This window comes from Filicampus tigris, chromosome 7 (genome assembly GCF_054856515.1).
Source record: "Filicampus tigris isolate MCC_2025a chromosome 7, RoL_Ftig_1.0, whole genome shotgun sequence".
NCBI lineage: Eukaryota > Metazoa > Chordata > Actinopteri > Syngnathiformes > Syngnathidae > Filicampus > Filicampus tigris.
Window position 1 is genome coordinate 11777303 of NC_141223.1, and position 12698 is coordinate 11790000.

At 40.8% G+C, this 12698-nt stretch overlaps 1 protein-coding gene across 5 annotated transcripts in view; it reads right to left on the reverse strand.

Annotated features, from left to right (window-relative positions):
• The window catches only part of nectin1b (nectin cell adhesion molecule 1b), a 214408-nt gene that overhangs the window by 89301 nt on the left and 112409 nt on the right, over nt 1–12698 (reverse strand). The window contains exon 7 of one of the 5 annotated variants that reach the window (XM_086035134.1): nt 4776–10012. The exons of the other annotated variants lie outside the window; for them this stretch is intronic. Coding sequence (XP_085891260.1) covers nt 9522–10012 — 491 coding nt within the window. The 3' untranslated portion in view covers nt 4776–9521. Of the gene's footprint in view, nt 1–4775; nt 10013–12698 lie in introns of those variants that run through there. 5 annotated transcript variants of the gene reach the window in all.

The window sequence follows — 12698 nt, forward strand, 5'->3', positions numbered from 1 at the left end:
ACGGATTGACGATACCCAGCTGTGACTTTTAGGATGCGCTGTCATCTTGATTCCCTCTCCAGATTTTTTGTAGGCTTGCAAATATTTCTATGAAAATAGTCAGTGGCCACACAAATAATATATATGGAGAATTAAATGCAGCGTAGAAAAAAAGCACAAAATGATCCAATGATTGTTTTGGGCCTTTTCTTACTCTGGTTCTACGGTGCTTATAAGTTGTGCCGGGGCATCGTTACGCAGCGCCAAGAGCTAATGAGTTTTCTTTACACTTCTCTCGTGAATGGCATTGATTAGAATTTCTTCCATTAGCCCCCAATGCGACTTTTATCGGTCTCCTTGGCTCGCTTAAATAAACAGTGATTGGGTGTCAAACTTGGCTACAATAGCTAATCATTGTCAAGTGTACTGGCATGAACAAATCAATAGAGACGGCTTACTCACTTATTAACCATCATTCACTTAGACCATTTTTGTATTTAGAATCCACAGGATAAAAGTAACAATTGGTAATTGTATGACTGGGAATAACTTTCAAGAGGATGAGACTATCTTGTAATTAGTAGAATAGCAACTTGTTGCCACGGCAACCCCTACTGTACTAAAGCGATTACCAGTGATTTGTGAAGTGTGGTCACGAGATAATCACTGAAATACATTTTCAAACTGTGTGGAATGTCATTGTGGCTTCAACATTTTTTTTTAAATTGTTCAAGCAGAGTTGTGTTGTTTTTGACTTTTTTGTAAAACACATTTGCATTTACTCTTTAAAAGTCCTGTTTGTTCCCAAACAAACAAGATTGTTGAATTAAAAATGCAATTTTTTTTTTTTAGTTGGAACTCATTCTAAAAAGTTTGGGAACCACTCTCATGTTGTCCTTGTAATCTTATGAGATTGATGTCTGTTTTGTGACGACTGAACAATTGCACCAATAACACTGTTCAACAAACCGCGTGCGATAAATAATATCAACATCGCTGGTTCTGACTCTGTGGGAGAGACTCCGAAAAAAGGCGAAGGACTGTCTTCTAAAAGAACTAACAATTTCAATTACAAATTAGAGACAGAATTAACTTTATCCAATTAATAAATAACTTCATTCCAAAAGAGTTTGATTCCAGTTGTGTTGAATATCACGCTGAAATGCGAGTCGGCATTTGGTCGATAAGCATGGACAGCACGTGATGCACAAGCGAATGAATTCACTTGACGAGAAATAGAAAGCGCTTGCCAATCGATGAGCGGAGCAAATGCTTTTTATTCAACAATGACCCTTTTTGCTCTTTGACACCAAGAAGTCAAAAGTTGCCACCGGGCCTACTTTATTACTTAGTTCTTTCATGACGTTTCCATTCTCTGGCCGATGTCCTCACTTCCAATTAGCTTTCCAATTTCATTCCCATTAAGCTAATTGTCTCCTGGCTTTGTTTGCTCTATTTTGTGTAACACGTGTGGCACATATCGATTGGTGGCAGCGTTGCGTGGCTGCCCTTCCTCCATGCTAATGTTTTAATTGGAATGGATTGGCCATGATTTGACAAATTATCTCATATAAATGAAACCTAAACAAACGTCTTTGAAGATGCTGCAATATGTCTCTAATGTCTCTGACCTTCTTGGGCAGTTGCTTTGACCTCATCATTCTCATTTGCTCTGTGAGCTGTAAGATCTTATATAGACAGGTGTGTGCCTTTCCTAATCAAGTCCAATTAGTTTAATTAAACACAGCTGGACTTCAATAAAGGATGCAGAACCATCTCACGGAACATCAGAAGAAATGGGCAGCATGTGGGTTAAATATGAAGATTTTTTGCAAAGGGGCTGAATACTACTATATGATGTTTAAGTTTTTCATTTTATAAAATTACAAAAATTTGCAAAAATTTCGACATTTCTGGGTTTTTTTTCTGGAAAGTGGGGGTGCTGAGTGTACATGAATGAGAATTAAAATGAACTTTTTGATTTGGCAAATGGCTTCAATGACACAAAAAGTGAAACATTTCAAGTGGTCTGAATACTTTCCGTGCCCACTGTACATATACACACACACATATCTACATGTACATACACACACGTGTATAATATATATATATATATATATATATATATATATATATATATATATATATATATATATATATATATATATATATATACGTAAAAATAAGAAAAATGGACATAAGTGTTTTCCACAGGACAGTGACGAAAACAAACACTTCTCTGATATTTTTTCATATTTCATTTCATTTTCTTCAACAATAATTTGTGTAAATATTGACACATTTCATACAAATATTTCTGCATAAACAAAATCTGATAAAGTTGGAGATGCATGCTTTTCATTTGATAGCGACAATGTGAATGCATAAATGTCAATCAATCTAATGTCAATTGTTGCACTAAAAAATAAGTCAAACTGATAATCTTGTACTTCCCTAAAAAGACGACAAACTTTCATTTGCAGGCTTCTACAAAGAAGACGATGAAAAAATGTTATTGCCGCATTGTCACTATTCACTAAACTGAGGTGTTGCAATGCATGAGTGAGGCTTCTGATGGTCTCAAACAGTCTGCAGGCACGTTTTCATGTGGTCACAGATTTTCTGATACTGTGTGGGAATGACGATTTTTGACTTTTGGGAATGTGCGGGAGATTTATTTTATTCCAGTGTGGTCTCTGGCAACTGTGTTTGCATTGCAAAGGCAGTCATAGTTGATTCAAATCATGTTATGTGTGTGTGTGTGTGTGAGTGTGTGTGTGTGTATGAGAGATGCTAGGTTGCATGCTGGGAAATAGAGGTTGCATAAAGAGAGCCCTGCAGACACTTTATAGCAGTGAAGAATGTTGGATGGTCACTGCATTACTTGGTGCATGCTTCAATGTTTGGCCTCCCTCAGCCACATAAAGACTGCAGGTGTACATTGGCGTATTATTGTATCACATCTGCTGGGTGGTCCGCTTTATGGATTGGGAAGTGTCTTTCGATGCGTGTCAGCTTGGAAAATGGCGTGACATCATAGCGTGGCGACACAAGCAAAAAGGGCAGTTAAATTCGCCGAGGCCGCGCAACGAACGACAATGGAGGTCATTTTTCTTGTTGACATTTATGACAAGGAAAAGACAAGCTTTTGGTTTTTGTCTTCTTGCCCATTCAAGAGTGATTGTTGTTTTTCCACCCGTCAATACACAGCAACATGTTTGCCCGCCACAACACGTTGTACCCTACTGCAATGTTTTCCGGCATTTTGCATTACAAAAATCTCAATCCCTAAAAGGAAGACACATTATTGATGTTGCACTTTCCTGATAAGACGAAAACTATGGTGAAAAATAATAATAATTGATGTCACACGTCCCTAAAAAGAGCAAACACCAATTGTTGCACTTTCCTAAAAAGAAGGAAACTTAATGATTTTTCATTTTCTTAAAAAAAGGAATCTTTATTAAAACAAAGAAAAAAATAATGAAACACTTTATCAAAAGGAAGAAAAAGTGATGTTGCATTTTCTTAAAGGCCTAATGTGTAGAATTTAGTGCCATCTAGAGGTGAACTAATAAAAAAGGACAAAAATGTGATGCTATTTCTTGAGAAAAAATAATGTTTCACTTAAAAAGAAGAAAAAGTAATGATGATTCTCTTAAAAGAAGAAAAGGTCAAGCTATTTCATTTAAAGGGAAGTTAACCCAAACATATTTTTCCAGAATATGTTCTATGCAGGCCCACTAGTTGAAACAAGGCATCCTGATAAATATTGCATTTATGGAATAAGAGTTAATTCACCCATTTTTAGCCTTCTCTGGGGGCGGCCATTTTGTCACATTTGTTGACTGAAAATCACAGTTGACATAACAGTTGCTCAGGGCTCAGGTAATGTGACAAATCACAGATCACCTGTTTTCTGAAGCTGAGCCATGATTGGTCGTTATCTGAACCGTGAGCAACTGTGATGTCATTTTCAGTCGACGGAAGTAACAGACAGGAAGTTAAAGACAAGTTGTCATTACAGTACATATATACACTTTTTGTGAGGAAAAAAATGCATACAATTATAGTTACAATTATTGCTTAATATATTAAAATTCTTATTATAATGAAATATAGTAACTTTAAAGTCTTTATGAAATTATTTACACTTTTTAGGCATTGAAATCTTTGAATGTGCAACAGCATATTGTAACGAATTGGGTTATCTTTGTTACAGCTCTAGATGTTATGAAATGCTCTATATAAATAAATCGTATTGTATTGTTGTGGTCGGATTTGTGTATTGCTAGTTGTGATGTTTCCGAGGTTCATGAATACCCTCCTCTCCCGCATGCAACAGTCAATTGCGCCTGTGCGTAATCTCGCACAAATAAGTGGACCGAACCGAACACTTGCCCAAAAATAATTCAAATTATTGAATTATCCTGAAAACACAACATTTCAATGTTGCACTTTCTTGAAAAAAAGTCAAACTAATCATGTTGCATTTTCATTACATCGAAAATATTTCATGTGTTTATGTGATGTGTGTTTGTTTTTATTTAATATAATAGATTTCAATAATGTATTTATTTTTAAATGCCATTAAATAGACTCCTGTTCCGCGAAAGAAAGAAATAGCAGATTTGGACTCCTGTCCCGCAAAAGAGAAAAATAGCATTTTGTTCCTTTACTGTACCCAATACGAACCAATCATTGCCTGAAAAAACACGGCATGTAGCCAATTGTGATTTTTGGCAAACCATTATAAATTGCCTTCATCGCTTCATGGCTAAGACACACACACTGGATTGACTATTGAACTCATTTAATGCTTAAAACAAATACAAGTTACTTCACTGGGTCATCACAATTTTGAACAAGTGATTTTTTTTTCCATAGTTGTAACACCCTCAGGAATATACATTCACGTGGCTGCAGACAAACAAGTTCTCTCTTTTTTTTTTCCCACCGCCATCGATATCCCGGAACGTAACATTTACATTAAAAGCGAACGTGTCGACTGACCACCCCCTAGTAGTGATAAACTGAGAAACACAAGCATTGGGGGGAGGGGGACATTGGATTGATGTCAAGTCTCTGGGGCTGCAGTCCCATTGAGTTTACACCCTAACACGCACACGCACACCCACGCACACTTGGGACCTACACTCTCAATCCTATGTACACTATTTACAACAAAAAGGTAGGATGGAATGAAGTTACAGTCAATATTCTTACAAAATGGGAGGACAATGTAAAAAAAAAAAGAAAAGAAAAAACAACAATGTAAAAAAACTACAACAACAACAACAAAAAAGACATCAACCAGCGTCCATGGCGGGACGTTCACTTTGTGCTTGGACAGCTTTTTAATCGTTTGTAATCTCTTTGACAGGGTTGTTGTGCTTACACATGGCATTAAGACTTTTTTTTTTTTGCACCTTAAAAAAGTTTCATGATGTGATCTTCATGGCTGTGATAGGCACCGAATGCACCAGGAGATAAGACATGGGAAAAAAACAACAACATTCTTTTAGTATGCGAACAAAGCAAAAATGGAGTCCAAAGGTATTTAACTTGAATGTCAAAAAAAAAGGAATGACACCAAAGAGAACTGTCTCGACACCCTCTGCTTTGTTACATCTTAAAGAACTTTGACATGCTCATCTGAAAAAAAACATACTGTAAAACATTCACCACCTAGATACTTTTTCCCCTGTCCTATTTATTTATTATATTTATATATTTATATAGATGTCATATTAAAACGCACTAGCGTTGCTTGTGTGCCTATCAAGTTTTGACTGCGAATGAGAACAAAAACACACACACTCTCACACGCGCACAAACATGCACGCAGAGGAGGAAATAATGACTTGATCTCCTGCTGAATTTGAAAGTAAGAACAGTCTCAAATTTGATGTATTATGATACTAGACAGAGTCAAAATGCATTAAAAACACCCGAATATAAAAGTGATTACAATGTGCAATTCAGCCAGATCGGCTGGTGCCCAACAACCAATTGCTAGTACTGATCTCAATCGGTCTTGCGGCGAAAGACAGCTATTCTAGAAACAATTTCAAGACTAAAAGAGATGTCAAAAGGTGTCATGGTGAAACTTGTAGACCTGCACACGCTTGGAATGTGTTACAAAACCATCCCCAAAAGGCTTTGTACGAGATTTGCAAAGGGGAAGGCGCACAAGACATCTCTTGCTCACGATCTGGAGTTATGCAAGATCTTGCCTGGTGGCGTGAGGTGAGCCGCCTCAAAAGTACACGGAAAGAACTTGTTAACTATCAAGAAGGCTATTCGGGCCTCAATCACCAGGAAAAAAAAACATTGGTTTTCCATGTGCCTTAAGTTTGCTGGTGAATGACTAAGAGTAGGCTAAGGACTAAGTGCTGTGGTCCGATGAAAGCAAAATTGAGCTATTCGGCAATACCTTGAGATTATGTTTGGAGAAGGAAAAAAACAGCCAACATTTGCACACTCAAGCATGGAGGTGGAAACTTAATGTTTTCAGGTACATTCGTAATGAATGGTGCCATGTACTGTCAAATCTTAGATGAAAAACCTCGTCTCCTCAGCAAGAACCCCGACGATGGCTCGTGGATAGGTCTTGACTCAAAAGATACTGCCAGGGCTACGCAGCGGTGGCTCTAAAATACATTTTAAGGTCAGGAAGATGTCTCCAGACCTAAAGCTAATAGAAAAGGATTTTGAATGTTTCAGAAAAGGAGTGGGCCAAAATTTCTTCTGAGCTTTGTGCAAACCAGGTGATCAACTATGAGAAACAAGGGTTTCTCCGCCAAGTATTAACTTCTGTTTCTTGCATATATTTTCGACTGATATTCTGTCTACTGTGCAACATGGTGGACTAGCGGTTAGCACATCTGTCTCACGGTGCTGAGGTTTGAGGTTGAACTGTGGCTCTGAGACTCTTGGTGAAGTTTACATGTTCTCCCTATGCTTATACGGGTTTTCATCAGATACGGAGATGGGCATTTCCGTCCCTTCTGTCATTGTTCCTCCATCCTTATTCATAAAAATAGTCGTCCTCCGACCCTGTCCGTCCTCATCCTTTTAAAGCGCTTCCGTCCTCACATTCCGTCAGTTCGCCCCCCCACCCCCTCCACATAAAAAAACTCTAATTCATAAAAAATATTTAAAGCTCATAAACTGGCTAATTTCCTCGTCACATCCACTTACATGGTGGGAGTATCGTGAGTGGACGAAATTGTTTACAACTGTTTAAGTGTGAACCAATGCCATAGCATTTAGCTGGCAACACAACCACCGTCGGTCAACAGACTATGGAGCTCGCCAAGGGACAACACGAGAATGTTTAAGATTGCATTATAATGCAATGGTAATGCATTTTATGTCAAAACATTTGCGTTATAAGGCAATAGGTATTCGGTTTTGATGGAGTTATTTTGCAAAATAAATATTGCAAAATAACACACTGTTATTGAAGGAGAATTCCTTGCGGGTTTTAGCTTTACGTGTACGGTGGCGCTTGCATGAGCACACGAATGATGGTTTGGGGAGATTTTTTTGCTCTAGAGATGTCCCAGACAAGGGCATGCTTCACATGCAAAGTGAAAAGGTATGTACTAAATTTGAACAATTAGTTATTCCATCTATACATTTTGAAAATGCTTGTCCTCGTGAGGGTCAAATGGGAGCTGGAGGTTATCACGGTGATGCACACCCTAGACTGGTTGACAGCCAAAAGCAGATTCTGGCTTCCTCCCACATTTCAAAAACATGCAAGTTACCTTTACTGAAGACTCTTTAATTGTCCATTGGTGTGAATGGTTTTTTGTTCTCTGGGATTGACTGGCAGGCAATCCAGGGTGTGCCCCATGTCTCGCCCAAGGCCAGCTGGGATAGGCTCCAGTTTACCCTGGGCTCAAATGAGGAAAAGCAATATACAAATTGGATGGACAGATGGATTCTGTCTATTACCATAATCAATAAATAACCACATGGATTCTTGAATTTCTTATAAGTCAACAATCTTACAATTCCAGCAGGGTATCAAATCATCAATTGCCCCACTGTAACGTAAGGCGTAATACACTTTCTGTATTTTTATAAGCACTTAACAGTGACGAACAAGCATTCACTCTCATTAAAAACAAAGAAACATGAAAGCAGCAGGCGACCTATCTTGCTCCCAGATGGCCACCGTCATGTTAGAATTCCCTTTTATAGGTTGGAGTTTCCGCTGCCGTCCTTGTACGATAAACAGACGCTTAGCGCACGACCTCAATAGCAGTGAGCTCTCGAGTGTCGTTGATGATATTTCCCACCCCCTTGAATGCTCTGGTAAATATCAGGACACGTTGGACAAGGGGGTGGATTGATAGGGGGGCTCCATTCCGCTTCCTGTAGACCCCCCCAAAAAAACAAAACAATAGCTGCTGTTTTTTGATCGCAATATTACAAACCACATAAGATATACAACATTGTAAAATAAAAAAAAAGAACAAAAAAAGAACAAAATTGAAAAAGCCACGATGAATCCAGTGTCAGACTTTTTTTCCACTAATGTGCCCGAAAAACCCCTCCACCAGCGAGTGGTCTACACGATAAGACATTTACAACATGATGATCCAAGAGATCAAAGACACTGATGAAACAATCATCTCTCGCCACTCCCAAAAGGGTCAAATGTTTGCATCCCTGTGGGGGCTCCAGACTAAAACAACGTTAAATATAACTGATCTTCAACTAGTGAAGACTGGTGTCCGGCGAGGGGAGTGGGTTTAGTGAGGAAGGGAATGGGGTGCCAGTTTGACCAATGTGGACTGGTGATGGACATACCGAGAAAAAAAAAAAGAAAAAGCAACGCTGTATCCAGTGTCGGACTTCTTGCCCGGCGAAAAAAAAACTCCACCAGCGAGTGGTCTACATGTTTAGACATTTACAACATGAAGACCCATTAAATCTATGTCGATTCTCAGTCATTCAGGACATGGTTCTCTGCAATAGTTGAATGGCAGCAACTGGATTCTTCTTGGTCTTAAAGACGTTTCACATAGTATCCAAAAAGCTTCTTTCAGTTCTAAAATTTTACGTGTGAAGTCCCATAACAACAATTAAACTATTGTGAATAGGTCAAAGGTGAATATCTTCAGCAACCAAAAAGTAGCCAATTGCCTTGATTCAATTTCTGTGGGGTTGGGTTGTGCTACCGCAAGACCCCCACATTTCTCCGCACATTTTCCCAACCTTTCCACCAGCAAGTGGTCTTCACGTTAAGACATTTACAATATGATAATCCAAGATATCAAAGACACTAAAGAACCATATCAGCTCTCGGCACTGGGTTGAAGTTTGTGTCTTGATGGGGCTCCAGAAAACAACTGCGCTAAAGAGAATTGATCCTGGGGTTCCGGCAAGGGGAGTGGGGTTAGTGAGGAAGGGACGGGGAATTCTGAGGGGGTGCAGTTTGACCAGTGTGGGTTGGTGATGGAGGTGAAGGTGTTGGGGGTGCGCCACAGCAGGGCCGTTTGACTTCCTGTGGGGGCTGGCGCCCGCTACACGTACCACTCTTTCTTGGAAATGACAGAGCCGTCGGTTTGGGAGATCATGTCGTCAGCTATCTCAGGCTCGGGATCGTATTGGAAGGCCAGAGTCCGCTCATCGTAGTCGCGGCTCTCGCCCTCGTCCACCGTGAAGTAGGGCCTCTTCAGGTCCTCGGCTTCTCCGTCAAAGTCGCGCTCGCCCCCTGTCTGCGCTGGTTTCTTCTCGTCATCAGAGTCGTCCGGGTACTGCAGGTTCTTGGGCATTGGGGGGTGTACCGGGAGACCCCCACTGCCGCCCGCCTTGCTGTAGCCGTTGCCGAACACGTGCTTCTTGGTGCTGTAGTCGCCCTTGAAGGTGCGCTGGCGACGGCGCAGGAACACGAAGAGGAGTATGGCGGCAGCCCCCAACAGGGCCACGCCCCCAACCGCCACCCCGATGGCCACACCTGCACTGTGCTGCTCCGGCGGGATCTCATCGCCCCTGGTTGGGTTGTTAGGGAATTCTGGGTAGGAAAAGACAGATGGAAGGGAGTGTGTCAGTGCTCTGGTGGGAGGAGGTGAGACTGTGCAGATGGAAGGACAGGAAAGACGAGGACGGTAAGGCAAAGGGAAAAGGGAGGACCCCCCGCCACCAAACCCTGAGGTGGACCCCCAAACCTCCCAACTCAAATGAGGCAGCATGCAAATTCAGACTGGACAAACAAAGTACAGAACCCCAAACATGACGTAGAAAAACAAAAATTGTGGCCACAATAATCATTTATAGTTGGGGTTATGTTCGACTGTAGCGACTACAAATTTCTTTGATTATTTTTATGTATTTGAAATCTTCATGGCGGCACGGTGTTCGACTGGTTAGCACGTCCGCCTTACAGTGCAGAGGTCGTGGGTTCAATCACGGCTCCGGCCTCCTTGTGTGGAGTTTGCATGTTCTCCCTGTGCCTACGTGGGTTTTCTCCGGGTACTCCGGTTTCCTCCCACATTCCAAAAACATGCATGGCAGGTTAATTGGACACTCTAAACAGCCCCTAGGTGTAATTGTGAGTGCGAATGTTTGTTTGTCTCTGTGTGCCCTGCGATTGGCTGGCAACCAATTCGGGTTGTCCCACTGCCCGCGACCCTTGTGAGGACAAGCGGTACAGATAATGGATGGATGTATGAAATCTTCATGCACATAGTACCAAAATATATGCACGTGAGGTGCAGTTATTATTTTTGTCCACTTGGGGTCACCATCCTCACGTTCTAAAATGTCTTATATGTGACGCTGAAAGTGTACGTGCCTTTAAAAGTTGAGTGACGTGGACGTCAGCGACTGAAAATTTAAACTCGGCTGACTGTTAATTGGCTAAACAATCACTCTGTGTGTGCAGAGTGACGCTGTCAGTTTAGGTCAACATCAGGCTGTCTAAGAAAGTGCTTGTGTTTACTGTAATTTGTTACTGTTTGTTCAACAAGGCGTGTCTATTGTTTCAATGTGTTCTAACTAGCGGTGGTCGGATGTATTAACTTCGCTAATGACGTTTACTTTACCACAGGCGTGCGGCTGTGTGACTTAAGCAGGTTGTACTTTGCAATATGGCTCAATGCACTTAAGATTCTTTTATCAAGTGTGAAATGATCCCAAACTTGGGACAGTTTCTGCCTGCAGCAAAGGCCCACGTGGAAAAATGATCACTGTAAAATCCAGAGATTGAGAGAATAATCCAAAATGTATGTATGTATAAAAGAAAAGAATCTGCAATGCAGTGAAGCCGCAAATTGTTAACAACATAGTGAGGGACAACTGTATCGATACTGTGACCACAATTTAATCCGAGTCCCCCCTAAGGCCCCCCCGCCACCCCCCAAGTCATGTGTGGGGCTCCATATAAAAGTGCATAGTGAGTTGAAAAAAAGAATCATGCATAAACCTGGAATTGTTCGGAATTCCATGACGTTGTTCATTCAACAAACAACAAACATGGCGGCGTTCAATCAAAGCTCATCATCATCTTGGAGGCAATGAAAGCAAACAGCCAGATAGAGCAGACAAAGCAGCCGTCATACAAACGATGAGGAACTTCCACAACTACACTAAAGACGAAGTTCCGCCAAACAGAAACAAACCCGCTGCTGTAAGCTTTCGTTTTGACAAGTCAAATAAGGGACAATTTGCGTGCGGCAAAAAAGACAAACTGCGCTCTCAAGTCGCAGCCTGCAGAACGATGACATCATCAGGCCAGGAGAATGCCACACCCGACTAACAGCCCTTCAAAGTCAAAGAAAACAACCACTTATTCACCTTACATTCCTGTTTATGTAGTGTTTCTCTTTGTCTCTGTAATGCAGTAAAGAGGTAGCAAACACCCTTACCGTTTTGTTTACCACAGCAGCCCGTCTAGGCAGGCCTGAATGAATGTCATCCCGAATGCCTCCCTGATGTCTTACATTTGAAACGATATATGGTAACTTTACCATAGTTTAAAGAATAAAACATACAAAAGATACACTGGACATTGCTAGTCGGCTAGTCTGATAACACTAGACTTTCTTTTTTCATCACTTTAAAGCAGCAATTCAATTTTTTCTTTCATGGTCACTTCATGCATTTGTCAGTTGAGCCACCAGTTTCATTTTGTTTTTCACAGGCGCCCGTCTGGTCGGTCGGGCCTGCATGAATCATCTCAATTTTCCCTTAATGATATTGCCAGACTTACGATACACCATCCATTACATATTGTAAAAAACAAAATGCATGAATAAATTGTAATTGCCACTTTGTCAATATTTGAAAGCACAAACTCCTCATTTCATATTCCACAGCAACTCATCTAGGCAGTTTTCACCGTTTTCTGTCGGTGTAACGACCATGTGTTGTCATATTTTTGTCTATCGTGTCACACAAGAGCAGAAGTTGCAGCAATTTCCCTACCCAATTCATTTTTCTAAGCAGCCCATCTAGGCAGGCCTGATTGAATAAGCACCATTCTGCCTTTATGGTGTCTTCTAGACCATCAACACAACATAACATTTGTTCATATCCCAGATTTTAATGATACATACATACATGTAGAAATAGATGCATGTTGCATCGCTAGTCGTGATGAAAGTCTAATATTGCAGGGAGACAGCCCGTCTAGGCAAGCTTGAACGAATTAGCTCTCTGCGTGCGGTTTTCAAGGTAGTTGACTCCACATTTACTTTCTG